This window comes from Dromaius novaehollandiae, chromosome 4 (genome assembly GCF_036370855.1).
Source record: "Dromaius novaehollandiae isolate bDroNov1 chromosome 4, bDroNov1.hap1, whole genome shotgun sequence".
Lineage (NCBI taxonomy): Eukaryota > Metazoa > Chordata > Aves > Casuariiformes > Dromaiidae > Dromaius > Dromaius novaehollandiae.
In genome coordinates this window covers 11,146,402-11,173,148 of record NC_088101.1, presented here as the reverse complement: position 1 = coordinate 11,173,148, position 26,747 = coordinate 11,146,402, and the positions used below count along the sequence as shown (strand labels likewise).

The 26,747-nt window shown below is 42.3% G+C and overlaps 1 protein-coding gene across 10 annotated transcripts in view; it reads left to right on the top strand.

Moving 5' to 3' along the window:
• LOC112988273 (bifunctional methylenetetrahydrofolate dehydrogenase/cyclohydrolase 2, mitochondrial-like) overlaps positions 1 to 25,087 on the top strand; it is a 61,274-nt gene extending 36,187 nt beyond the window's left edge. For 6 of the 10 annotated variants that reach the window (XM_064510406.1, XM_064510404.1, XM_026108656.2 and 3 more), the window contains 5 exons: positions 6,715 to 6,804; positions 7,423 to 7,482; positions 12,092 to 12,212; positions 12,968 to 13,120; positions 13,434 to 14,154. In XM_064510406.1, coding sequence (XP_064366476.1) covers positions 6,715 to 6,804; positions 7,423 to 7,482; positions 12,092 to 12,212; positions 12,968 to 13,120; positions 13,434 to 13,488 — 479 coding nt within the window. In that variant the 3' untranslated portion in view covers positions 13,489 to 14,154. Of the gene's footprint in view, positions 1 to 6,714; positions 6,805 to 7,422; positions 7,483 to 12,091; positions 12,213 to 12,967; positions 13,121 to 13,433 lie in introns of all 10 variants that reach the window. The other 4 variants (XM_026108651.2, XM_026108655.2, XM_026108654.2 and 1 more) reach the window with 4 other exon arrangements.
• The last annotated feature ends 1,660 nt before the right edge of the window (positions 25,088 to 26,747 follow it).

The following is a 26,747-nucleotide window of genomic DNA, read 5'->3' as shown; positions in this document are numbered from 1 at the left end:
TAATAATTGTTCTGTGTAATAAAACAATATCCAGCTTTTCAAATTCTCTTTTCATAGTTCTTTTTGTTAAACTATTATTAACAGTAAAGCACCACATCCATGCAAGATGAATATACTTAAAGCAATGATAAGAATCTTATTTGTTCTGAAATTAAGCTGCATAATATTCCAGCCATTGATGACTTCTCATGGTCAGGTATAGGTTCAACTTTGTAGTGATTTGTGTGGAAGTATATGTGCTTGTGTCACATTTATGCTTGCTCAGTTTTTTCCTCTATGTGTGTGTGTGCGCCCTTTTAAAAATGATGCTTTGAAAATAGTAATGCACACTGTAGGGTTCAGCTACGTTGCAAATTTGCACCTGCCTGCCCCACTTCATTTTATACGCTTTGTGGCAACAGGTGGGGTGAGTTTACAGGAAGCTATTTCCAAGCAAACAAAAAAATCTCTCACAGTGGCATTTTAGAGAAAACTCTGTAGTAACCTGGTTAGTAATGTGCCATTTAGAATAACCTTTATTAGCAAATAACTGCTCATTACATTTTGTCATGTGATGAATTCCCAGCCAGTTACATGTAGTTCTTTTACAGGTAACCTGAAATTCTAGTTGATTACGTTTTGCGTAATAGATATGAGTATCAAGTCACGATTTATTGCTACATCATATTAATTCCTAGTACAAAGAAGTTAATTAGACAGGTGTGACCTTAAATCCTTTTTTCCTACTTTTTTCCTTTTTTTTTTCCTTTTTTTTTTTTTTTTTTTTTTAACATGCCCTATGTATTGATCTCTCAGTACTTGACATGAGTATTCAAGGTATACCCTTACTTTGGATAGTCTGACATCGTTAATGTTTGGGGCTAACTTACTTCTTAGAGTTTTCCTTGATTTGAAATTTCAGTAAGATCTGTGCCTCCAGATCCAAATTCAGTATAGGTGTCCTAGTAGCAAAGGTAAACACCAGCAGAATCTGAAGAAACTTTATGCGTAAGGCCAGAAAAAAAATCTCCCTTACCTGGGGGAGAAGTTTCACTCTGGACAAAGATGCAGTTGGTTTATCTCAGGGTAAAGCTTTTTTTCAAACCTGCATGCCTCAGTGGGCTTCCAGTGAAAGGGCTTCCCTCTATGGGCTCATGAGAAGGAAGGCCCCAAAACAGATTTGGAGATGTAATTACTTTGATCTGAAACAAAGATTCTGGAAGGAAAAGATACTGACCGAATGAGGTCTAGTCAGGCATATAAAGAGAGCCTTCTCTGGAGGAGCTGAATATTTATGACTTAAGAAAGATCAAAATCAGATTTTTTCAGTAGAATCTGTTTTTCCTCAGACACAACTCTTGTCTTTTGCTCTTTGTCCAGACTGTGAAGCCGAAAACAAGTCAGCCAGGAAAATGTGCTTTTTCCCACTGCAGTTCTCTGATTGCTGAATATCTCTGTTAGAAGCTGCAAGCCAGAGGGAGGAAAAGAGGCTGAAGAGGTGACTTGACTGTTGCTGATGCTGCGCTGTTAGTTTCGGTAGTTACAGTGGTAGTTACCTGCTCTTAGTGCTGCTCTTCCAGAAGACACACGGCTTTGGGTTTTGTCTTTTTACTTTCGGAATGAGATCCTCCGCTTTTATAGCTTTCCTGGTTACCATAGGTGTGGTGGTACAGCTGGCATATGGTGAAGCAAGTCTGTATTGCCCCCTTACGACAGTCCTGCCCGTGTGTCGCTCAAGCATTCCCACAGCCATCTGATCGGCCAGATCAAGAAGTTGAAAACTGCAAAACAAAAACAGTCCAGTGGGATTAACTTTGGATCTGGCTGACCACAGGCTGTGTGAACATCTCTGCTCTCATGAGGAAAGGACAGCCTTCTGCAAGTGGATCAGACTGTGAAACCATGCTCCAAAACTAACCCACTGGTAATAACAGTCAAATGAGGAATGCTACCTTGCAGCCCTGGTCCTGACTGTATCCTGAAACTGTTATGGTTGTAATACACTTTTCTTGTGTTCTCTAGTACTTTCCAACTCATAATCCTTTATGCTTGCGGACAGTTAGGCATACATGGGCAACTGGAGGAGAAAAGAAGTTTTTGGGAAACATTCTCAGTCAATACCTTTTTCTCTTTTCTCTTAGAAGTCAAGAAGAAAGCTGGCTTTATCACTCCAGTGCCAGGAGGGGTAGGACCTATGACTGTTGCAATGCTTCTGAAGAACACACTCATAGTTGCTAAAAAGCTCATTTACTAGAGCAAGCTGGCTACCTTGGAAGAAGAATCCAAGTTGTTCTATTTATTGATACACAAAACATTTATTTTTTACTACAAAGATATTTATTTCTACATTGTATTTATTTTTTCATGTAAAGTATATTGAACCTGATGGTTTACAAAATGTTAAAATACTTTGTGTTACCTCCTACTGATTTATTGTGAGCAAAGATGAATCAGAGAATGCAGCCTTTGCAGATATGTTATTGCTGGTCAACTGTGTGTGTGAAAATGAATAATACATGTGTATCTGGGGCTGGGGTACAATTTACAAAATGATTTAAGCCCTTGGGACCCTCAATGTTGATCAAGCTGTGTGAAAACTAGGTTTCAACATGGTAGGTTTCTTTTGGCAATATGATTTGGGATCCTCAGTCATGAAGCAATCTCCGGGTATAATGTGAAATTTTTAATGCCTTGGAAAGCACTTAACAGCAGAAATCTTGAATCTTTAAGGAATGAAAAACTGGAGTCCGTGTTTCAACTGCAAGGCAGTAATGTTGACATGAAGACAGATGTTCGGTACGCATTTTAAAACCGTCATGTAAGCTCAAACACCATGGACTAAATTCTGACCTTAAATGTATACAAGAGGTATGCATGAATGAGTGGCTAGAACTGAGACCAGAACTGTTCTTTAAATATCCAGATTTATGATTGACAAAATGTGTTAGTGTATGTTGCCCTTATCCCACAAAAAAAGCTGTGAATAGATAACCGAGCAGGATCAGGACCTTTATTGATTAAAATGTAGTTACAACTACTATGGAGGTATATTATATATAACACAAAAAAGAAAAGAAAAAAGCAAGAGTTGATGCAGTTGATGTTGGTTTTGGAGTTTTAAGTCATATACTCTCCTATCTTCTGAGACCACATTAAGGGTTCTTAGTTCATGTTGCAAGACTGGGTCCTGTAGGTCGTTGGCCTCGTTATTCTGCTGCTTACAGAGAACTGTGTGGGGGTAAGAAGATGCCTGCTCTAAAAAGAAAATAAAAACTGGGAAAATAAGTGGGAGAGGGATGATCATCAACATTTTTTTTTTTCTCACCTAAGCATTTAGTTCCAAAGGTGGGTCTAGAATAGTCTAATGCAATATAAAAGTTGGAGTGGAGTTACTGGTAGAAAGCCAGTTTGATGGAGTGTATGCACTATTAACATGAAGAGCCTACTCCAGTTTCCATTGAAATTAGTGGGAGTCAGGTTGAGCCATTAGCTTCAAATTTTTATCTCTGTTGGGATAATCTTGATTTATTTTAACAAAAGCCTTTAGTGTTTGTCAGTAGATTATAGACTGCCTGAAAGGAAGAAAAATGGAGTGTGGCTAAATACTACTTCCATTCAACAAAAATTGTGCTTGCTGCAATAAAAAAGATGGAGCATTGCTTCTGTACTGATTGTTCTTCTGATGGTCTTTTTTAGAGTTTTGTGTAACGCAGATTTTGCAAGAGATTGACAGAATCATTTCTAAATATATGAGCCCAATCTTGCAGGTGCTTGTTTATCTGTTTAAATTTAAGTAGTGGTATAAATGCTAGCATCAAGGCATATGAAGATAATACACTAAATGGTCAATCTCTCGGTTACTAAGGAGGAATAAAACTTGATCACTGTTATGTTAATCTTTTTGTTAGAAATGTGTTAATACAAATTTTTTGGTTTTTTGTTTTTTATTGAATTACTCTGTTAGGAGTGGAGTGATGGAGGTCTTTTGCTAGCCAGTGATTACTTTTTCTTTTTTTTTTCCCCCTAGCTGTTTACATTGCTGTCCTAGATTCATGTTCATTTTCCTTGTTTTAACTAAAATAATCTCTGCATTTTTGGCAGAATAACCATTTATGCCATTTTGCTTATGTCAGTTGAATGAGTGGGTCTCCTCCATATCCTACAAACAGCTTTTTGTGCATGTTCAGCTCTTTTTCCCTTTTCACCCCTCATGGGTGAATTAGCATTGCACAAAGGTAGTGACATTGAGGTTTCACTCGACTGCATGCTATGTTCAGAGCTGATGGACCCCTCTGTGTGAATGTGCTCTTCGTTGTGGCAGCCAGAAGGAATGGCCCGTCACCTGCGCGAAAAGCATGCTCATGCTGGAACCTGATGAGGTCTGATCCAGGGACGGATGCCCTGTGGCAGATCAGCCTCATCCACTGAACCCTTCTCACAGGCATACCGCACCCAGCTCTGTTGCCTAGTGGTGAAGCCACCCCTTGGATTCAAGTAGGATTAAGTTCCCATTGTGTATTTATGTGTGTTGAAAGCGGGGCTCATGTGACTTACTCCCTGCTTGGGACTGATAGCAGAGGTTATCGAGGTAGGCACAAACATTGCTGTCAATGTGGGGAGGACAGAAGCTGCACACCATCAGGGTGCTGGCATGCTACAATTCAGGCTACCTAAGGAAGGGAAAAGCCTCCTGGAATGCAGTCCATGCACAGGAGAACACTTAATTAAAACGTGCATAACTAGCTTGTGTTTTTTCCTGAACTTGTGAAGTGGTTAGATCACTGAGGAGAATACAGCGTAGAGGTATAAATTGAGCTAAGCAGTTTTTAGAGCATCTATAAGAAGATTTTGCTTAAAAAAATAAATATATTGTGAAATGTTTTTACTGCCTGGAGCTCACAGTTGAAAAACGAAGGCTGTTGCTGGGGTGAAGTTACTAACTTTGCTTGGGTGAGAGTTGGAAATGTTGGGGTTGTTCCTATGTTTGTATGTTACTGAACTGAGCCTTTCTGATGATCTGCTCTAGTATATCTGGCTACTTCAGTACCCTTTGGAGGGACCATTTCACTTGTTCCAAGTTGCCTGTGACCAAGAAAGTTAGACAGTATTTGGAGCTGTGAAGGGCGGTTTATTAAAAAAAAATATATATATATGTCAAGTATATCTTATAGCTGCAAAGAAATTTATATATAAATACAATTGTTTTAATTATGCATACCAACTTCCTTTAAAAAGTAGGGATGAACTCCGATGGCAGTGTAGTGACAGCAGTAACGAAGTGATCTCTTAATGTAGGAGGCAGCAATTTTCTTGCTCATAATTTCCTCCAGTGCTTTTTCAGACAGCGTTCTCTCTCGGTGCCCATGCTTTGCCAGCTCTCAGCTTCTGCCCTGCACAACCACACGCAGCTCCAGCCAGCAATCCCAAGCCTTGCACAGGGTTGGTAGCCTACCTTGCTTCAGATGTTGTATGCACGGGAAGTCTGGATGAAAAGTGGTTAGCATGCCCCTCGGGCTCTCCAGAGCCTGTGATCAAAGGCCTTGCTGGCAGTCACAGATGGAGAACATTGCCCGTTATCTTTGTGTCTGATCACGTCCTAATCTTTGCACTAGCTGTTCTTGCAGTTCCTCTTCTGGATGGCAGGGAACTAAGTATAGGGAGGACCAAGGAAGGAACCTGAGCAAAACCGGGGCTAGTCCTTGGACCCTCAGCTCTGCAGTAGCATCCTGAATGCTGATAGTCCTTCTAGAAGTAATGGAAGACCTACATTGCTCAGGGAAAGAGAGATCACCTTCATATCAATACATCACTTTTGGTTTTGCTAACTTTCGGTTTTTTGCTAACTTCGGTTTTGCTGTTTTCTGTGGATCTGCTCTGGCAGATACCAGGTCTCTCCTTAAAACTATATCTTTGCATGCACGATTATGCCCACAGGTAATAGGAAACTAGGGTTTCAAAAGAAAACCTGATCCCATTGCTAGATAATAGCAGTTTCCTACATAAATGTGTGGTTGCCTCGAGGCTTGAGGTTGTTGCCAGATGCACCTTTTTTTGATTGGTGAGAACAGCAGATGACGCTTCATGGTATATAAGTGCAAGAGAAAACACAGGAGCACAGATAAGCAGAGCAAACCCGTCATCTGAGAAGAAGAGCTGAGACGGTATTAAAGCAGCTGCTTGCAATGGCATTTGGAATGCTAATCTATATTTTGCTGAAAGGTAGGTTTGGAGGAGGTTTTTCCATGTCATAAAATACACGGTTTTGTTGAACAGTAGCTCATTCCTCCTGAAATGAAGGGAAGGGGGTGGGAAAAAAGATGTGAAAACGTTACCAAGCTGAATTATTTGAGTCATTTCAAGCCTGGGTGAAATTTTAACTGATATGGTATAATTTAGATTCTTTTAAAAGAAACCTACTTTGACCAGTAAGTAGGTGTAACATAGTCTGTAATACATTACAGGTGCCCGTGTCATAAATTGCATAAGGTAGTAGAATTGAGAACAGACTGGATATGTATTTTAGAACTCTGCAAATGGCAGTTTGTTTCTCCACAATTGTAATTATGCTGTGACAAAAGGAGGTTTGAGGTGAGAACACTGCAAAAAGCGCTGTTATTGTTTTGCTGCCTTACATCAGAATTGTGTTAAGTGGGTACATGTTTTCTGGGTGAAATGAACCTTGAATAGACATGCTGAGTTTTTCTGTTACAGTAAGCATCTATTTGCATTATACAGCAATGGGGGCACTGAGTGAAGAGTCAGCTATTACCATTTCATCCCTCAGCTCAGAATTATGGAATAATGGGACAAAAAACAACACTGAAGGTATTTCTTTTTTGTTCTATTTGTCTCTGTTGTCACTGAAAAAAGTAATAGATTTTATTCTGATGATAACTGCCATAGTGCTTCTGCCATGTAGACAATGTTGAATTGTGGTATTTGCTGTATTTGTGAGATGAGCTGCTTTTTTCATGGAGCCTTGAAAATCTCTCTGAGGTAATAGCTGTCACAAAGCTGGAATAGGCTTAGCACTTACCAGCTAAAGAGCTGCTTACCCAAAGCCAGTCATAAGTGGGGAAAAGGTATCTTAGGGCTACTTGGGGTAGATTCTCTGCACTTTTGATGGTCATTTTTGTTACTTTTAACTAGCGCTTGGTTTCTGACTATTAGCTCTCTTTAGTCTGAATCTCTCTGCGATCAAGTGAGAATGCAGTAAATGTAACTTGAAATGAGCCTCTCATTACTGTTTTCCAGTAGTTTCTTTGTTGCAGTTTTGCTTTCAGCTGTCACAGCTTTCACAGCCCTCCTCAGCATGCTAGCCTTCTCTTTTTTTTTTTCTTTTTCTTTTCTGATTGAAATGTGAACTCAAGCTATTTACCTGCCCAGATCTGAGACCAGAGTGCTGTGTTTATCCTGCAAGCTGCATTTTTGATGTTATTTCAGGTGCTAGTGGTGTCATTTCTTTCTGGAGAACAGTGCAATCTGGAACTGAGGTTTTGGCAGGTCAGTAAAGGAGGAAAGCATTTTAACCATGATACTTATTAACGTCTTTGTACTTTTGAAAGAATATAAACATGCATACAAATCATCTTCTGTTAATTGTAAGTCATCTCAGGGTGTCTTAGGAGCTTTTTTAGTAGATACATAAGCTTTTTATTTTCCTCGTAGTTCGAAACAATCCTGTTCTCTTTTTTTCTGTCCATAGTTTGTCACAGTGGTATAGTGTTACAGATACGTTCACACGCACACACACGTCTAAGTGTAAAGTCAAAGAAGATCATCATTTTTCAGTGCAGTAATTTGATTTCTTACCACAAGACTTGTGGTCTGGCTTAGTGGATTTATCTGTGATGTGGTTCTTCCAGAGCTGCATACAGAGCAAATAGCCATATAACAAAATAGAAGTGTACATTGTGACTCCTTAAGTAGTCTGTTTGTATTGTATTTAGAAAGCAGGAGTTATATGCCATATTTTAACAAATAAGGGGTTTGTTTACGTGAACACCACTAGGTCTGCAGTTGTCCCATCTACAATTATGCTAGCATATTTGCATATGCTAGCTATGTGCATATCGGCTAGGTGCCTGCACTTTTAGCTGAGTGCTCTCTCAGAGGTAGCAACACAAATTCAGACCCATTCAAGCACGTACTTGCACAGTCTGTTAAAGGTATGTGTAGGCAGACCTTTTATGCAGCCACTGAAAAGACAAGAAACAGCATTTCCAGAAAGAAGATGAAAAAAAATGCTTAAAGGGTCACCAAAGGAAGTGGCTGCATCAATATATCCTGTTCTTGTAGCTTCTATTTCTATACCAGTGAGGTGTATAATAAGTTGTAATTTGTAACTGAAGTTCAGTAATGCTGGATTCTAAGAAAACTGATTACCAAGTAAGTATCACTGGAGGAACTGGCAGTTTTTTGTAGAATTGCAAATCTTCTGGGGACTGAATTACAGTTTATGGAATTTACAGTTAGTTTCTGGTCAGTGAACAGTAAATCCATTTGCCTCCCATCTACTGGATGATCATCTATTCCTTTACTTTATATGTTGTACAGGCTTTACTTGCTGCCAGTGCTGAGGTAGGATAATGTTAGGCTGTCCGGTCAGCCGGGGGAAAGGTTGTGGAAAGGATGCTTGACCGGGGCTGAGAAGGCACAGATCAAGAACCTGGGGCATAGTTTCTGCTAAACAGAAGGCATAGTTCCTGCTGAAGGGGGAGCGTTTGCAGTGAAATAGTCAGGTAGGAGTTGAGAAGGCTGGGAAGGGCTTAGTTTTTCTGCGGAAAAATGCGATCCGTTCAGTAGCCACGAGCTACTTCCTTCACGTGGCCCGTAATGGTGGTCCTGAACTGGGGCTGACCCCTTCCCTCCCCGTCTTAATGGCTTACTCCTTTTATCACTAGTCTGTCAGTTTTAGCGTGCGCAGGTTTCCAAGCGCCTGTCATTTTGATCATCATGTCAGATCTTGCCAAGTGTATCTGTTTGAATGACTCAGTTGCAGGCAACTGTCAAGTGCTTACACAGCATGCTTTTTTTTCCCCTCACGTGACTTGAAAGGGCACATGGATGTGTTTATTCAACAGCTTATGTAGTATCTAGGTGGATAATGTGATATGAATTAGCATTATGTTTTAGAATGGGTTAGATAGAAAATCTTTGTTTTGAAGACTTACTATTCTTTAAAAGACAATTATTTCTACTTCTGCAATGTCAAAATACTTAGCACCTAAGATTCTTGCGTGTTCATTTCAGATCTGACCTTGCAACCCAGACTGGACAAAGTCTCACGCCCAACAGTGAAGGAGGAATGTGTTGTTCAGTTGTGGTCTGCATGACAAGCTGTTTGTCTCAAATGCTTTCTAGGCAGGCTTCTATTCTCGGCTGACCCTGGTTTCAAATGGCAATATTAATTTTGATTATACTCAGGGGAAGAAGTCTTGTATACTTATGCAAAGCAAATTTTCCTCTGGAAGTAGGTAGGTGAAATGCTGCCATCTCTCGGCAGAAGTGGAGTAAATCAAAACTGAAGCAGAAGGGATGTTTTGGCAGTGCGAATACATTTAGCTGAGGCCTGGATAGAGGTTGCTGGAGAGTCCATACCTTTTGACATATAAATTTGTACATTCCTCACTTATTTTTTTCCCCTTATGGCAGAAATCAGTGAAATATTCAACTGTCCGATAGAACTCTTTTCAGAACCCAGTAGAAGAGTAGTACATGCAACAGAGTGGCAGGAAATAAACAATAAAAGGTTATGTTTAATGCTTATATTTTGCTGTTGTGTAGTACATCATTTGGCCTCCATTGTGCTAAAATTGTGATGCTGATCCGTTGGTGCATGAGTGTTTGAAGAGAGGCGTAGGGAATTATAAATGTGCCGTTTCCCATTTTCTGAAGCTGATGTCTGCAGAGCTCTGTCTCCTGAGCTTGTCTGCAGTGTTCCTGAGTCAGCCAGAAGAGTGCCAGAGCTCGATGCTAGAGCTCGCGTGTACATAGCCCCGATTCTTTTCTGTGTGGAGTACAGGATTCAAGGCATCTGCCCAATGCAGGGCTTTTTAGAGTAGAGATATTGCGCTGGTTTCAGCATCTGGGGACAATCTAGCTGTGGTAACATAGAGCTCAGAGTTGGGAGATGCTGCATGCAGTCCTGGTCTGCGAGCTGTTTGAGGCATTTCTGTGCTGCATTGCAGTGTGTGATAGAGACGGGGCCTAAGTCTCAGCACATCCTTCAGTGTATATGTGTAGCCACTTGATGACTGAACTGTGACTGCATTATTAAACCAAAACTGTGTGTAGCATTATGTTCCTAGGTTTAGGGCTGCCTTTTCCAAAGAGTAAAGAGGAACTTGCAAACTTTTTTCTCAGCCCAAAGAAGTTCTCTTTAAATGAAGGCATGTTTTTCTACCTCAGTAGCTTTTTCTGAGAAAGAGGAGTAAGCCCACATACTCTTCGCAGGAAGAAGACTTGAATTGTTTCTTATTCTCTATATGTCCCTTCACAAGTTGGGGGTGTGATTTATCTCTCGGATTTTTAGAGCACACTGTTTTCAAAGTAATGTTGTGTGATCTGAGTAATAGTGACAGCCTCAAACCTCTTGGGTGTCCAAACCATTTGATTCACAACTGGACTCGTGAAGTGCCCTGAAATGCAGGCGTATGGGTTTAGAGTAGAGTAGCTGTTTACCGTCACTTGTCAACTCTTTGAAGCAGCTTGCATATAGGAAGAAAAACTTACCTACTAGAACACACAGGGGAACTCCTGCCATAAAATGACTCCAACTGGAATTTGGTCAGGAAATTGGGGGATTGATGTTGTTACTCCTGAGAAATGTGTAATGGGATCTTGAGTTGACCACAGCAGGCCAGGACAGCCTTAGGCTTACATCTCTGATAATCATTTCATCAACTGTCCTTCCGTCTCTGAACCTTGATTCAGTGCTTACTCAGAAAGGAAGGTTTCTGCTCACTGCACTATTGTTTAGTCACTCTGAGCAGATATCGTCGCTTTCCTGCCAGAAATTATTTTTCTTGTGGTCATAACTGAAAGCTGATGGTGACATACACTCAGTTAGGAAATCACCTCTAGACATCGCTGAAACAGGCCCCTGAAATAGTAGGGCATTGCTTGGACACTCCACCCCATCAGTGATTACTCTAATTGAGGAGAGAGACCAGTTCAAACAAATACTCCTTGGACTGTGAAGCTTTTGAGCTTTCTCTTTGTTTGCCCCACCCCTGCTCCCCGTGACACATTTTTGCTGGGCTCTGCACTTCTTCCGCACCCCAGGGTACATCACTCCTGGGCTCAGGCTCTGCTCAATCAGTAGATAACACTGATCTAAGATCCCAAAGAACACTTTTGACTTTTCTTTTATTCTCATTTGAGCTTTCGTGATTAGGAATAAGCTAGTCATTTTCTGTGCTTTCAAAACAGTAACATGCTTACTGACCTGGATGCGTATGATTTTTGTCCAGTTTTAGAAACTGAATCGTCATGGAGCTGCGTGCTTTCGGATGGGGAGACCGTTTGGGGAATCTTGAGTGCTTATAAACGTAACTGAACACTCAGTTAACATTAGACCATGAAGACCAAATAAAAAGAGCAGTCCCATCATTCATAGCTCAGTTGTAGCTGCAGAGCTAAGGGACAGGAATATTAGAAATGCAGTAGTCTTTTGTCCTTTGATGGGGAAAAGAAAAAAGGAATTAATCCATCATTTGAATTCAGCCTGGGAAACATACTGAGACTCTTTCAATGCTATCATTGTGTCCTGAACCCCTGATGTTCCTGGGGATTGATGTTCTGATGGATTGTAGGTTGGGTAATGCTGATGTTGTGCAGGGATCAATCTTCCATAATCCTTCTTATACATGCTCCTCAAGAGGAAGTACTTTACTTAAAATTTTTATATTTTTTCTCTAAAGCCATGCTGGAATGTTTAACAAGCTCATTCTGCTTAGCAATGTCTGAACTGGCTTGCAAGATATATCACAGTAATCTATGTTTTAAGTGTCTTTCTGCAGTAAATATCTGTCCATCTTGAATTGTGAAAATATTTTCAAATGATTTGACTCTTTCCAAATATAACATGGCATTTCTTTCCCTTTCACAGTAGACTACACAGAGCAACCGAGGCTCTTGAAGCTTATGCAAACCTGTCTTGAAGAACACCACAGCTATTGTATTAACGGGCTCTGTGCTTTTCACAGTGAACTGAGGAAACCCATATGCAAGTAAAGAACACTGTTTATAAATACACTTAGAGAAGTAGAAACAGTAGCACTGTTTCTTTGCTACACATTATTAATGTAATGTGACTACTTTTTAGCAGAACGCAACTTTTAAGTGCCAGTGAAGTACTTGCAGGCTTAAAGTTTGGCATGTGCTTGAGTGCTGTACTGTTACTGGACTGTTAATGAGACAGTAGTGCCCTGTCAGTGTAATACCAAGGAAGGGAGACTGAAAATACACAGCTTTCTAAATCGCTGATTTGACAGCATCTTGAGTCACAATTGGCACTAGAGTTAAAGGATTAGATTTTCACAGGGTATGGGGAAAGGGGCAGGAACTTCAAAGAAAGCAGCTGCAACTCCCTTATTCTGCAACTGCTTAAATACCAAGCCTGGACCTTGGTATATACTTAGAATTTTCTAGGTCCATTTTAGGCAGCTTTGGTCACAGCGGATGTTACAGCAGCTAAGGATCAGCAGAGCACAGTGCCCTTTGTCCACACCCTCTCAGATGAGGGTATGTTTAGACTGTTTGCTGCTGTGACTGTAGTGCTTGAGCTAGCTTTAAACTAGATAGACTGGGACAACTGGTAGTCTTGGTGGAGTTAAAAGAGGTTCTGACTGAGCGCTAGATTGAGCCTATCCTACTTTAGACTCACTCTAAATTGTTTAAAACTGATCAAGTCCAAAATGTATTTCTGGAATATAAAACAAAAGAAGTTCTGTATAATTTTGTTTGGTGTATATTTATTTTGTAGGTGCCTTGCAGGTTATAATGGAGAGAGGTGTGAACACTTAACACTCAATTCCTATGCACACAATTCTTACGAACGCTACATTGCTGTGGGAATTGGTATAGGAATAGTGACCAGTGGGATACTTGCTATCATCTACTGCTACGTAAGAAAGAGGTATGGAAGATAGGTAACCTTTTGATTACTTTCATCTGAATTTTGGTGGAGAGTAAAGCTGTGCGGAGTTTTATCAGGGACCCGGGAGTGTTTTCTTGCCACTGTTATTCATCTGTTGTGTGATCTTAAAGTAACTGGCGCTCGGTTTCTCTGCTTTCCTGTTAGCCAAAGGGGTAAAATAATTGTGCGACTGCCCAAAACATGAGTTTCATTGAGGCTGCTTAAATGAGCTGGGCAATTAGGTTTAGTTGTGTTCAGACTACTGTGGTTCTGGATTTGTCTGATTAAAATCATGTCACATTATCCATTTTAGATGCAGAAAATTGAAATCACCTTACAAAGTATGCGTGGGTGAGACTGCATTGTGAAGACCTGGCATTGGGACACTTACCAACTTGCCTGTAAACTAGAGAAGGTTCTGACTTGAGAGGCCATCCCGTGCCATCTAGCAGGTATCCCAGCCTCACTGATGAAGTGAGATAAAGGGAATGGCACAGCAAGTGCATAAAGGAACTCCTGCAGAACTGATGGGCTCCATTCACTTTTGAAGAAAGATTTCCTATCTTTAATAAAGGTTGCTGTATGAGCAGCTTGCATCAGCTGAGGATACCTCCAGCCTTCTCAGCGTTCTTCTGTGGCTCATATTTGCCGAGGGAAGGACTGATTCATTTTAGCTGTTTTCAGTCATTTCAAGCCCTAGCAGCATGGTCTGGCCCGATCTTCCTCCCACCCCTTCTCCTTTCCTTTATTTTTCCCTCTGGTGGAAAAGCGCAACCTGTCTCACAAGGGAATTGTTTTCTGAACATCGCACGCTGACAAGGAGCCACCTGGGTTCTTCTTTCACGAGTTCTGCTGCATTCGTGCCTGGATCAACAGCCCTCTTCCAATGCTGCAGGTATCTCCAGTGGGCTAAGCAGAGTGTAGGCTTTCATTGCCATATGGACAAAACTGTAAAACACTTCAGACTGGGGAAAATGTATGGTCCTCAGAGACTTACGTAAAAGTAAGAATAAAAATTAAACAGTTTCTGGAAAGTCAGATCATGAGATCTCAGGGCATTGCAAGTTCTTTCAAATTTGACAAGCAAAGAAGTTAGACATCTTTTTCCAAATGGATATTGAGTGTGCTCACTGACAAAGAACTTTACTCTTCCTTTACATCATATAGCAGCTCATCAGAGTCTCAAAACCTTCAGGCAAAACGTTGCCTTCCTGGACCATGATTTCAGACTAAGACTCCAGTTGCTAGGAAAGCTGAAATTTTGTTATGAAACTCCAATATAGCTCTGTCCAGGAAGCAAACTCACTTTGCTCCATTCTCACAGTATATACACAACATCACTGCTGAAGTAAGAAAGAAATGACCACAGGGATTTTGTTCTACCCTGGCCTGACAGATTATTTGCTAGATACTTAGGGTTGGCGGGGGGGGTGTTTTTTCGTCTTGCCTATGGAGAAACACCAAGGCAAAACATTTCTCTCCTAAGAGGAAGGAAGAGAATTGGTTCTGAAGACTGTGGCACTGACTGTGGCTTCCCACTGACATTTGGAGTATTTGCCAGTGCTGATGAGACTATCTCCAAGAGATTTTCATTTCAGCTACTGGACATTATAGACACATATCTGCTCTGCTTACTCATCTACAAGAAAGAAGCAGTTAGGTACCTCAGAAACCCTTGGAATTTGTATGGGTTTATGTAGGCTCCTGCGTTTAGGTGCCTTGCTGGAAAACCGAGTGAGTTTGTTATGTGAGTTCACCTTTAACCAAGGATGCATGTCGTTTGTTTAAAAACCTTTGTATTCATGAGCCTTCCACAGTAATGGTGAAATGTGTATGAGTGACTGGGGGCTTGAAAGGGGAAATGTGCATTTAGCACTTCAGTGGTCTGATATACTTGGTTTCTCACACAGGCGCATCCTTGTCAGTAGCTGAGTTGTCTCAGCTGTAGATTGATACCAGTAAATAATAACACGACACACAGTGGTTGGACTCCCTGTGCAATAGATAGGAGCCAGCAGCAAGTGCATACGCTGAAAGGATTGTTGGTGAGGAGCCGGATGGAGACACGTGCCAGTCCTTTCCTCTATGCATTGACATGAGCATTTTGCAAGATGCACTGAATTGGTTTCCCAGCTCTCAGCCAATTCATTTTTTTCCATCTCAAGATAAATCTTCAGATCTCTGTCTCGTTTGTTCCTTTCCATTCTCCTGAACCACTACTTCGTACCTACTGAAAGGCAAATTCTACTCTCCCTATTTTTAGGTTAGCTTTCAGTAGTTGCCCTGGTGTAATCTGTGTTATATGTAATGTAGTGAGAGAACAATTAGACCCTACTTAAAATGCACACACACAGCTCACCCATACTTGACAGAGACTGCACTGAAATACCTATTAGAAACGTGCAGGTAGTTAGGAGAACACAGGTGAGAGATTTTTCTCATCCATCTCCCACATCTAGATAGACTAAAGGAGAAAAAGCCACAAAACTTCTGGTATGGGTCGGGTCTCCTTATCCGGAGACAGTTGTCTCTTCCTACACTCACGTGGTGAGTGTTGCTTTCAGTTTTGGAGGAACAGTCCTTGGGCATCAAAGAGGCTGTTTCTTGGAGGAGACACAGTAACACAACTTTTTCAGGGCTTCAAGAAGTACTTACTGATAGCAAGGAGGTGCTGTGTACCAAGAGAAACACACACTGACTTTTTCTTTAAGGTTGGTTTGGAGGCCTGAAATGCAGACACCAAAATTGTGAGGTGTTTTTCCATTTTGTTTTCTGGTGCAAGGCAGCTCTGGAAAGGCTTCCTGTGAAAGTTAGCTGTGTTTTTACGCAAACTGGAGAAAAGCTAGTGAGTGAAATACCAGATGAATCCATGCCATGCAGAATGGGACTTTAACAGTACACGTGTAGAAGGAGATGAAAATGGAAGAACGGAAGGAGGAAGAGAAAGGAAGTCTTTGCTTTATTTTTCTGTTTTCTTTTTTCACGTGGTATTGAGGCTTTCAGAAATGCGTTCCTCACCACCTTGGTGCTGTATGCTCTAGGTACTAAAGCAGGATGTGCGAGCAGGTTGCCATCTCCATAGGCAACCGGAGCTGGTGGCATCAACACAGATGACTGCTTTCTCCATCACTTGCCAGAGTGTTTACAGGCTGTAGCCTGCAAGGGAGAAGAGTGCTGTCACTTCTGTTTTAAGGGTTTTCATCAGGCCCAAGCTGCGTTTGAAGCATCACTGCATGAATGAATCACTTGGCTGTTTCATGCAGCGACCCTGCCGAGGAAGTCTGCGCTGCCTCAGGTTGCTCTGTGGAGTCAGCTGTGCTGAGCCCTGCCTTGATAAGTGACAGATGCTACTGGGCTAGTAGTGTGTGTTGCTGCTTACAGGGTAGAATTTCCTGCAGAACTGGCAAGTCAGAGGATCAGGATCATCTTTCCCGGCTCATTTGTCAGGCTCAGACTCCTCCTCTGGTGGCTTAACAAATGGAGTGACAAAGTTGTTCTTCCCAATAGCTGCACATGCAAAAAAAAAACCCTGTAATTTCATGAGGAGACCCTGTGTGTGTGTGTGGCTCCAAGGCAGTCCTGCATCAGGCTTGTTGGGGCACTGCCTAATTAGAGCCAAGAGAGACACTAAGGACTGGGAGCTGTCACTCTGAGTGACAGAGCACTTGCCCCGTGTCTAATCCTGGCTGCTGGAAGCCAAACTGACGTGTTTTCCTGCAGTGCGTCTCTCAAAACTATCTTTTTAAGCCACCCAGCCCCTGCCCCGCTTCGCTGGCATCTGCCCTCAACATCTGCTTGTACTTTGTTGCTAATGCTTGACTGCGACTTGGATACCTTCTCTGAATTTGACTTCCATTTTCTACTGAGGTGCATTGCGTGGCCTGTTGTTTCCCTGAGCCCTAAAAGGTCCTTTTAAAATGACTGGATACAAGGCTGTGGAGAATATGGTGGTTCTTGAAAAATGCTGCTTTTAATCTTGGGTGGAGATGGATCAGTGGCTGACGTTTGGAGCACGCACAGTCCCTGTGCGCAATGAAAATGGTCTTATTGCCTGCTAGGATGTGCCGTTCATTGGCAGCGGAGCCCGTGATCTCACATGTCTGCATCAGCAGTCTGAGCTGCAGAGGCGCAGGAGCTGGCCCATCTAGTCCAATAGCCAGTCAGCGAAGGCAGACAGTGCCAGAGGCTTCTGAAGAAGGTCTAGGAGATCTGGTGGCTGGCAGGCAGGCAGGTAGGAGACAGTTTTCCCTCAGAGGTTTTCTCTAATCCTCTGTAACCAAAAACATGGTTTGCATAATAACACAGCAGGGTTTCTGATCCTTCACACTTATTATGACAACACAGCTGCTGCTTGTGTGTATTAAAAGAAAAACCTGATTTGTGTTAACATGGCCTACACAAGCTAACTAGTGTATGGGCTGAGCATAAGTACTGTGTTGTGTCTGAAGAACTAGCTGTGAAAGTGCTTACTTGCCAGTGGCTCTTCATTTCCTGAAAAAGTCATTTGACTCTGAGCAATATTTCATACATTTCTGTCATTCTTTACACCTGTTCTGTGTTCCGGTGCACGAGATACATTGCAATTGGAAAAAATCCCACAAGCATAAGGAAGTCTAACTTTGCAAAAGAATTAATTTAGTAATTAAGTTCATAATAGCTCTGGTTACCCCTGAAACTCACAGTCTTTAATGAATTTCTCTTTAGAGCATTCCTGTGAAGGAAGGCAGTGCTTTGGGGATGATGTGCTGAGGAGAACTAAGACGTAGAAGGATTGAGGTCACATGAATGTGAGGCGTCAGGATATCGAACCCAGGTTTATAAAGCCTTTTCGTAGTGCTGTAGCCAGTAAACAGTCCGTCTTCACCTTCTGGGTCTGTTAAGAAATGGTTAGCTAGTAGGCTCACTAGCAGTGTTTAGAGAGAGGAAAGAAGAGAATGTGCCATTGTTGATAGGATGAAAGTTGGAAGGCCAAAAAAAAAAGTTTGTTTTTGAATATTAACCTCAACTCTGTATTTTGTATGACATGAAGACAGGCCTTTTTTTTTCTTTTTGAATACTTTTGGAGCTATTCAGAGAACGATCATGACAAAATGTAAGTACTTGAAAAATGACAGTTCGTGTGGTGTAAATAAATAGTCTGAAGATTATATACAGTTGACTCTAGCCCATTGTGGATAGAGTCTTGAATAGTCCTATTTATTTCAGTGGTTCCTGACATGGAAGGGAACTATTTCATGGCAATAGGAGAGCTGAGTCCAGCCTTTTGAAAAATAAGCATGAAAAATTAGGAGTGGAGTTAAAATGGAATGGCTGTTGCTTATGTATCAAGGTGTTTTGTAGCTCAAAGACATGAGTGAGTGACTGGACATGCCTTCAGAGATACTGAAAGTGCAGTCTGTACAGCTCAGTGCTCTGTGGCTGCTCTGCGTTTCAGAGCTCTGAGGGCATCTGCAGTGACATGTGAAAGACGCATCATGTCATTAGCCTTGTTCTAAAGAGGGAAACACCTGTAGAGGTCCCTATTGCACTAAAAATCTGGGGAATTACTTGGGACTCCCTCACCGTAACACAGTTAAAGAATTGCAGCTATTGATTAAAGCTCAGTGTAAGTAGTCATTAAAAATCATGACAGTAATAAAGTCTCATACTATGACTAGACTTAGGGCTGCTCCTACTCTCGCTGAATTGAATGAGAGCAAGAGCAGGCTCTGTAAAAAGCAGTTCTTAGCAAGCTGAAGGAGCTGTCACAGCACAGTTGACACCACTGGCTTGTGCAGAACAGGAAAATGTTTCTTGTGGTATTACTTGGAGCACCTTTGGTATGTGCTGTACAGATGCAAAGAGGGAGGCACTGCACGCACCTTGGAGCTTACAGCTTTTTAGGCGTCTCACTTGATTGCTGGAGTTGGAAGCTGGGGCACTGACTGTTTTTGATTGAGAGGGGTGTTTTGACCCAGTTCTGTATGCCCATTGCTTGCATAGGCGGTCAAGCTCCAAAGTGAGACATTTAAGTTAGATATCTATAGTTAGAAAAGATAAATATCTCTTTTCAAGGAGACCAGATGAAACAATGCAAGAGGAAACAGAGGCACAGAAAAGGGAAGTCTCCTGATCTAAATCACGCAAAGCCTGAGTTTGGTATAGGCCCTGGATTTTTGGTCTACCCATCCAAGACCTGGGTGACTGCCTCTCTTCCCATCTGTAGGCCAATATTTTGCCTTTTTACTTATGAGAAGTATCAGTGGAGGCCAAAGGCTGGAAAGAGAACAGAGGATAACTCCTTGCTGAGGCAGGGTCGTGGACTGCTGAATTCAGTGGAAATCTTACTAGACCAAGGCCCGGTTACACAGCTGGTCAAAATCATTTGTTAGATTGGTTGAGTAAGACTCAAAGACAATTTAGGGTAAAAACTATTTTAAATGCTCATCTTCTGACACAGAAGGATCAGAGGTATCTAAATCTTTTTGCTTCCAAGCCCAGCATTGAATCACATAAAAACTAATTTTAATGAAGACTTTGTTTTGAATTTACCTGGTGAAAGTATGCAAACAGGTTTCTTGCTAATGATTCTCTATCTACATTTTTACCTATATTTTGTCATTTCCTTTAAAAAGCAAAAATATAGTTTGCTGTACTTTGAAGACTTGGTATTCAAACCTCAAGGTGTGTGTCCTGATTATGACTGACCAAAATGTGGCATGATGATGTTGCCATTGGCTGATTGAATGAGTGGGGAATTATTCCCAAAACACAGGCAGATGTGTGCAAAGTTGGTTTTTGCTTTTCCCTAACATTGTTTTATTCCACTGGATTTGAGAGCTCTTAGAAAGCAAACACAGAAAATATCGAAAGAAAGCATGTTGCAAGTCTGAGACAGGGTCAGACTAGGTGCTCTTCATTGCTAACTTTATGACAATTAAACTTGCAATTACTTTCCTGGTTTAATTTTTGACTGCCTTTACTTTGGTGCACTAAAAACCCATTTTTTGCTCAGGAATGTGTTTGTCTTGGTGGGAGAAGTTTTTTCTTCTACATTAAGGTTTTGGGGGAAGTAACTTCTTTCTTCTACATTACGGTTTTACTTTAAGGAGTGAGCCTTGGTATTAGCTGGGCAGAATTTAGCCCTTAGGACCTGAAATAGCTCCCAAGATATCAGCAAGGCTTCTTATTGAGGTTTGACAGCTTGCTGGTAGAGAAGTATTCAGCTCTGCCTCTCACAAGCCAGGACATACTGGTGTGGGGGGCAGTGGGGATTGGGAGCAGCCTGAGGCGGCCAGTGTTGAAAGGATTTGCGTCTAGGAAAGGTACCGTGTGTCTGTGAGCCTAGAGTTCAGCACACTCGCCTGCTGTGCAGGGGTTACAGACGTGAAGACCTAGAGGATAGTTGTTGCTATTGCCAATTTATCTACCATGTCTTTCAGCTTCCCAAGGCAAGGAACCATGTTATGACCCAGGGATAGGAGCGTTAGGGCTTCATCACTGTTGCTTCGTGAAATAAAGAATAAAATAAAAAAGGAAAACTCCCAGAACCCTTCCCATGTCATCCACATACTCGATGCTGTGGAAAGATGCTTCTCAGTAGCTCCTTCTGAGAAACAGCACAACAACCGTGACTGAGACATGAGAAGACAAGGTCCATGCTTTGTAAGAGCATCTGACTAACTCAGACAAAGTTAATTTGTTTGACATAATTCCTGTACGTAAGACTTAGTCTGTTTGTATACCATTGTTAGGGCAAGTGCCATGATGAACTGCATTTTATTGACTTCTACCAGTCATTCGATAGAGACCAGCAGCAGATTTGAATATGACCACTATTCCAGGAAGCTCTCTAATAGATACTAACTCAGAGTTTAAAGGTTGCTGGGCAGCAAATAGGCCTAGCAGGTAGCCATGCCAGCTTTATGTAACAGGGAGGATCCAGGCACTTCAGTGCGTCCCTGCTCTGTGGGCCAGGCAGCCCAGCAGCCACCTCGCAGGTGGGAGAAGCAGGCTGAGGTGACTCAGTTGCAGGCAGGGCACAGTGTGGGGACCTTGAGTGACAGGCCAAGCCACATGGCCAGAACATGAAGTATTTGGCTGACAGTTTGTGACTTTCCCCCTCTTATCAAGGTTACTACCTCACACATGCATGTGTGTTTATTGGAGGGATGCCATTAGGACAGAGCAACACAGGGAGGGCCCCCAAGTGGCCTTGTCTGTGTTAGTGTTTTTCAGAAACCTGTAGCATCTAAAGCATAGGTTTGTTGTCGGCTGCTGGGGACTCTGCTTGAAAAGGATAAGAGTTTTTGCAGTGCTGGTACAGCTCTTGGTGGTCTCTGGCAGCTCAGTCTGCTTTCTGTCTCTCTGGCAATGTGAGCACTAAAGCTCGACAGGCTGGGATTTGTTGTCAGTGTAGATACAGGCAGGGGAGGGACAGGAGCTGCTGGCAAGAGAGGGAAAGCAAATGCTGCAGTTGGACTTCGGAAGGGGACATTGCCCTGTCCGGATGAACAGGACTAACTTACGTATGAGTTGGTCCCAATCTTGGCTGCCTTCAATTAATACAACTTTACTGATGCCCGCCGTGTTGTGTTGGTCTATACTCGCTGAGGGTTTCCCTTGTACTGAATAATACAGGTTTAGAAGAATAGCCAGCCTGTCTTTTTACGGTTATATTTTTCTCTTAGCAATGAAAATAATTTAGTGCATGGTTGTCACCTGACTGCCTGACAGCTGTGGCAGGGGACCTAATTTTGTTCAACTTGGGATGAGACCTGAGTCCATGGGTAGGAGAAAAATCCTTTGATACCTGATGGCTGTAGCTGGTAGAGCAGTGGCTATGAAAACCTGCAAGTGGGAGTTTCCGCTAATTACTCTTGCTGCCTTATTCTCAGGGGGATGCTGAGGGGCAGAGAGCAGAACTAGCACAAATTTCAAGGTAAGCAGTGAACATGAAAACGAAGGCCGGCTGAACGTGGTGAAAGGCAGTGTACTTAATGAGCCTTCCAAGTCAATAACTTCCAGCCTGATGCTGTAAAACAAGTCAAAAGAAACAGGATTGAGTGCTTCAAAGCAAAATGAAGTCCAAGACCCAGAACTGTATGTGGGGACAATTGACTAGTTCTCCTGAAGCCAGTAAGATGCAAAGTCATAGGAGATCCACCTCTTGTTGCAAGGGCCTCTGCGGTTCAGCTGTGTTGTGATTTCAGGATTATGATTTTAAAGCGGAACTGCTAGTTATAGCCCTTATGTGAGGGTGAATTTGTGTGGCTTGGCTTATGTCATCCAAAACAACAGCTCTTGATTTCCCTACAGGACATGTGGACCCCTGTTAAGTGAGTGCAGATGCCAGCACTAGAGCAGGTTTTCCTAGTTATCTATTGAAGACCCCCTATCAATAGTTCATAGACTATTGATGTAAAAGATATAATTGACCAAAGGTACATCTGATTCTTCTCCAGTCGCCAAGCAGACCAGAAAGCTAACTGTGTTACAGCAGTGCCTGTAGGTCATCATGCCCTCTCATAATTGGGTGTCACACCTAATTAGACTGAGGCTAAAACATGATGGTTTCTCATTTTCCAGTTAAAAGGAGTTTTATAAATCCAGTGGCCCACAAATGATTTCTGTAGTGTCTGCTGTGATTCTCAGAGCAGTCTGTATTCAGGCTCTCTGGGTTTACTGGAAGGAGCCAGCATGCTAGACTCCCAAGGAGCTGAAAGACAGGAAATTCTGTTGCCCTTTCCCCTTGTCTTGTTAATACTTCTCTTGACTTTTTTGGTGGCACTTTCTTGACTTCTCATGTGCAAATATGTTTGAAGGTTCTCTTCCCTCAGGCACTTCTCAGCCGTCTCCTAAATTCCTTCTTCCATCACTAACTACTTTTCCATCAAGATTACAGCAGCAAAAAATGTTCTGTATGGCCTAGGTGCTCCCCTATGCATGAAAAATGTGTGCCGGAGCCAAGAAACACCAGGAGTTTCTTCCTGATTGTTCCAAAGAAGAATGGGCAGTGACGCAGGCAGAGGGCACGACCTTGCACACACACGCACACACACAAACACACTCTGCTGCTGCTCTGAGATCTGCACAGAAATTGCCATGACCTCAGCAGAATCACAAGAAGCTTGGGGGTAGCCAGGCTGAGTTCTGTGGCCTCGCATGCTCCTCCTCACCCTTTCTTTCTAGTCTAGCATGGTTCCTTTCAGAGCTGTCCTTCTTGGCCTACGCAAAACAGGTGTCCTCTCTTTCCACCAAAAGTCAATGCCTGGATGCACAAGGAAAATCCCTTCTCTGTGCAAGTGGCTCCGTTGAACAGGTAGTGGGGGGAGAGTGCAAGGAGCAGTTTTGTCCTGGTCCTGAGCTCTGCCAAGGGCAGAGTTGTCCCCCACTGGGAGGAATCCCCAAGAGGTTTCACAGGGTGGGGAGGAGAGACAGGGCATGCTGTTCTTGCTTTCTTCTTCTGTTACCTGTGGCACATTCACACTCATTTGACCTCCTCTCAGTTCATGTAAGCAGAGGGAAGATGTCCCAGTGTGGGATACCACTCTAAGCTACTCCAGCACACTCTTGTAAGTCAGGTGCTATATCGAACTGCAGCCTGGTGAGTCTTGAAAGAAGTATTTCGGATAATTCTGCATAGGGTTAGTTTGCTTGTTTTTTAAACCATTAAGCATTGTGAAACATAGTTACTTAAAGTGTACACTGAAGGCTTTTTAAGAGAATTAACCATAAAGTAGAGATCTGAGGTTTTCCCAGTTAGCTCTGGCCTAACTCCAAGCCCTGCTGCAGACTAGAGTAAAACCTTCGTTGACTTCAGTGGATACAAACTTTGGCTACTTGTACCATCTGAGTCATAGGATATTTAGATATTTGTATGTTTTAGAGTTCCATGGGATTCTTAGAATTTCTCATTTGATTTTCTAGTAAGTACCACCATGAGAACAAGATGAAAGGTACAGGCCATATGCTATTCAGTAACAGCAGATCATAAATGTAAACATGCTCTGTTCTAATATTATTAGAGGCTTAAAAAGCCTCTGGATGGGGGAGAGACCTCAAGGCTATTTGACTGTATATGGACACAGTCTGGACAGAGCCCGTTGAAATCCTGGGCATTTTTCCATCAACTTCATTAAGCTTTGGAGCAGACTGCAAGTGGCTCGTCATTCCTGTGACACAGGAGAACCTGGGGACATCTGTTGTCCTCAGGCCAATTCTGCCACTCCTGTTCATGCAGACAAAATTATAGCAGAATTCGTGTTGCTAGTATTGAACAGTGACTTGTGAAATATTATCTGAGGACAGTGGGATTTAGACTTTGTGTACTTTCATAGGATTTTTGCACTCGCTGTCCATCACTTAAGTATGTTTGTCATGCTTAGCATAGGATTTCTGGAGATTGTGTACACTATCCATAATGCAAGTGAATTCCAGCTTCTCTGTACTATATCTATTTGTATTGAAAGAAACTATTACACATTCATGAGCCAAATTCCCTTTGTCATCAAAATATTTGAATATGTTTGTTTAAAAATGTGCACTGTTTTTTTGTTATTTGCTAACTGTTCTATAATCCTTGTTTAGTAACAGTTTGGTCTTTAGATGTTAACTTGCGTGTTTTTATGAACACTCATACTGCTGTTTGAAACAGTGCTCTGGAGCAACACATACAGCAAATGAAAAAAAAAAGAAAAAGAAACAATACACTACAAAAAGGAACTTCACATGTCTGCTGCCACACACGTACCATTTCTTTTATGCCAGATGATATTTTCTGTGCTTTATTGCTAGCTGACATGGAAATACATAGTCAGACATTGACAGAGGCACCTTGTATTTATGATAGAAAATGTCTCATTTTAATATACATGCCCTGCCTTGTGCTGCTGCTGCAGCTTCTGACTTAGGTGTCAGAAGTTTTGGAAATTTTGAACAGCAAGTTTGTCTTTTATTTCTCATAAAAATCTCTGTGTTAACGTGGAAGTCAAGTCCTTGCATATCAGTATATGTGAAGAAAACCCTTCAGAAAACATCCCATTATCCTTGAAAGAACTTACAAAACCCACTGGTTTGAGAGAGATTCGGGCTCATGTCCACACTGCTGCATCCCTCCAGAACCATGTGTGAATGCTGGGAGCATGGGGGTCCGCCAGAGAGCAGAGGCAGGTCCGCAGGCAAAAAGAGGCTAGACCAGGGCCTGCGTGTGGAACAGTTCTTGCGATACCGGACTCCTTGGGCTATGGTATGTGTGTTACAGAGGCTACAGCCTTTGGTGCCTGTGGTGGGGCTTGGCCCAGTCCGGTCATATGTGTAAATGTTGTAGTATGGGATCAAGGGTAAAATAGGACAGGGGTTTGATGACACTGAGTGGAAAGGCACAGAGAGCTGTATATCCAAAGCAGTGTGGAGAAGTTTCTGAGTATACATGGAAAAGCTTTCAGAGATTGCTTCTGGCTAATAACTCTAGTTGTCTCTGTTACCAGTGATGCTGTTGACTGCCAAGGTAACACCTCTTCTGTTTCCAAACAGAGCGGAATTTCTCATATTCTACATAAGATCTTTAGTCCGGTCCTTTCCACGTGTTAATTTCCCCCAGGGATTATGGCCCTATACAGTATGCAGAATGATAGCTTAATAGAAATAATACAAAATTGCAACTCCATATGATTTAACACAGGTAACTTCCAAAGAAATCCAGGCATAGGTTTTCACTCATCACAAGATAATAGCTAGTAAAAAAGAAACTTGCACCTGCTTCAGGAGGCCTGCTATTTCAGAAGCTTGAGCTCAAAAGCATGTCCCTCTCAAACTGTGGACCTTCTAAATCCCATGTTGCTTTTGTAAGGCAACAAGCTACTTGGGTACAAGATCTGAGCTACAAGGTACTTGGCCTGTGCTACAAGTGAGGCAAGCAGCAAAGGGAAAAAAAGCATGGCTTCGTTCTCTGAGACCACTGTGTGCAGCATCCAACATGTCCCAACTTGAAGAGTGAATAGGCCCAAGGGACAGAGTGGTTGCCACATTTGGATATGATGGCCAGACATATTTGCCACTTATAAATCTCTCTCATTGGTTAGTTTTAAGTGTTTGTCTTCCTACAGCATGAATCTGGGCTGTAGCACCAGGAAAAGGAGTCTAGGAGGCAGCCAATGCTACTGTGACTAACGGTCATAGAGGAGGTGATCTATGAGAAGGGCAGTAGTCTGGATCACGGGAGGTGCAGGTACAAGTCTCTGCTCCAACATGTGCACCAGGTAAGTTGCATACACCGTATGTGCCTCAGTTCCCCATCAGAGAAGTAGCAAAATAGCTACAGGGATGCCATGAGGATAAATATATTAAAGACTGTGAAGGCAGTTGATAGGTACTGGAGATGGTAAAACAATGTTTTGTTCTTATGTTGCGCTTGGCATCAGTAGATCTGAAACTAGCCCCTCCCTCAGCACGAACTGTCAGGGAAGCAGCCAGCATTTCAGCAGCCAGCAGAAATTATACTGAGACTCCCTGGCCCCTCACACTGCAGAGAGAGGGAATGCTTCTCTGTCTGGGCCTTTGCTGCTTGCCTCCCTCAGCCCTGCTGTCCATAAACAACTGGGGGGAGTTTCGGGGTGTTATTAAAATTAATAAAGTGGTTTTAGGAATG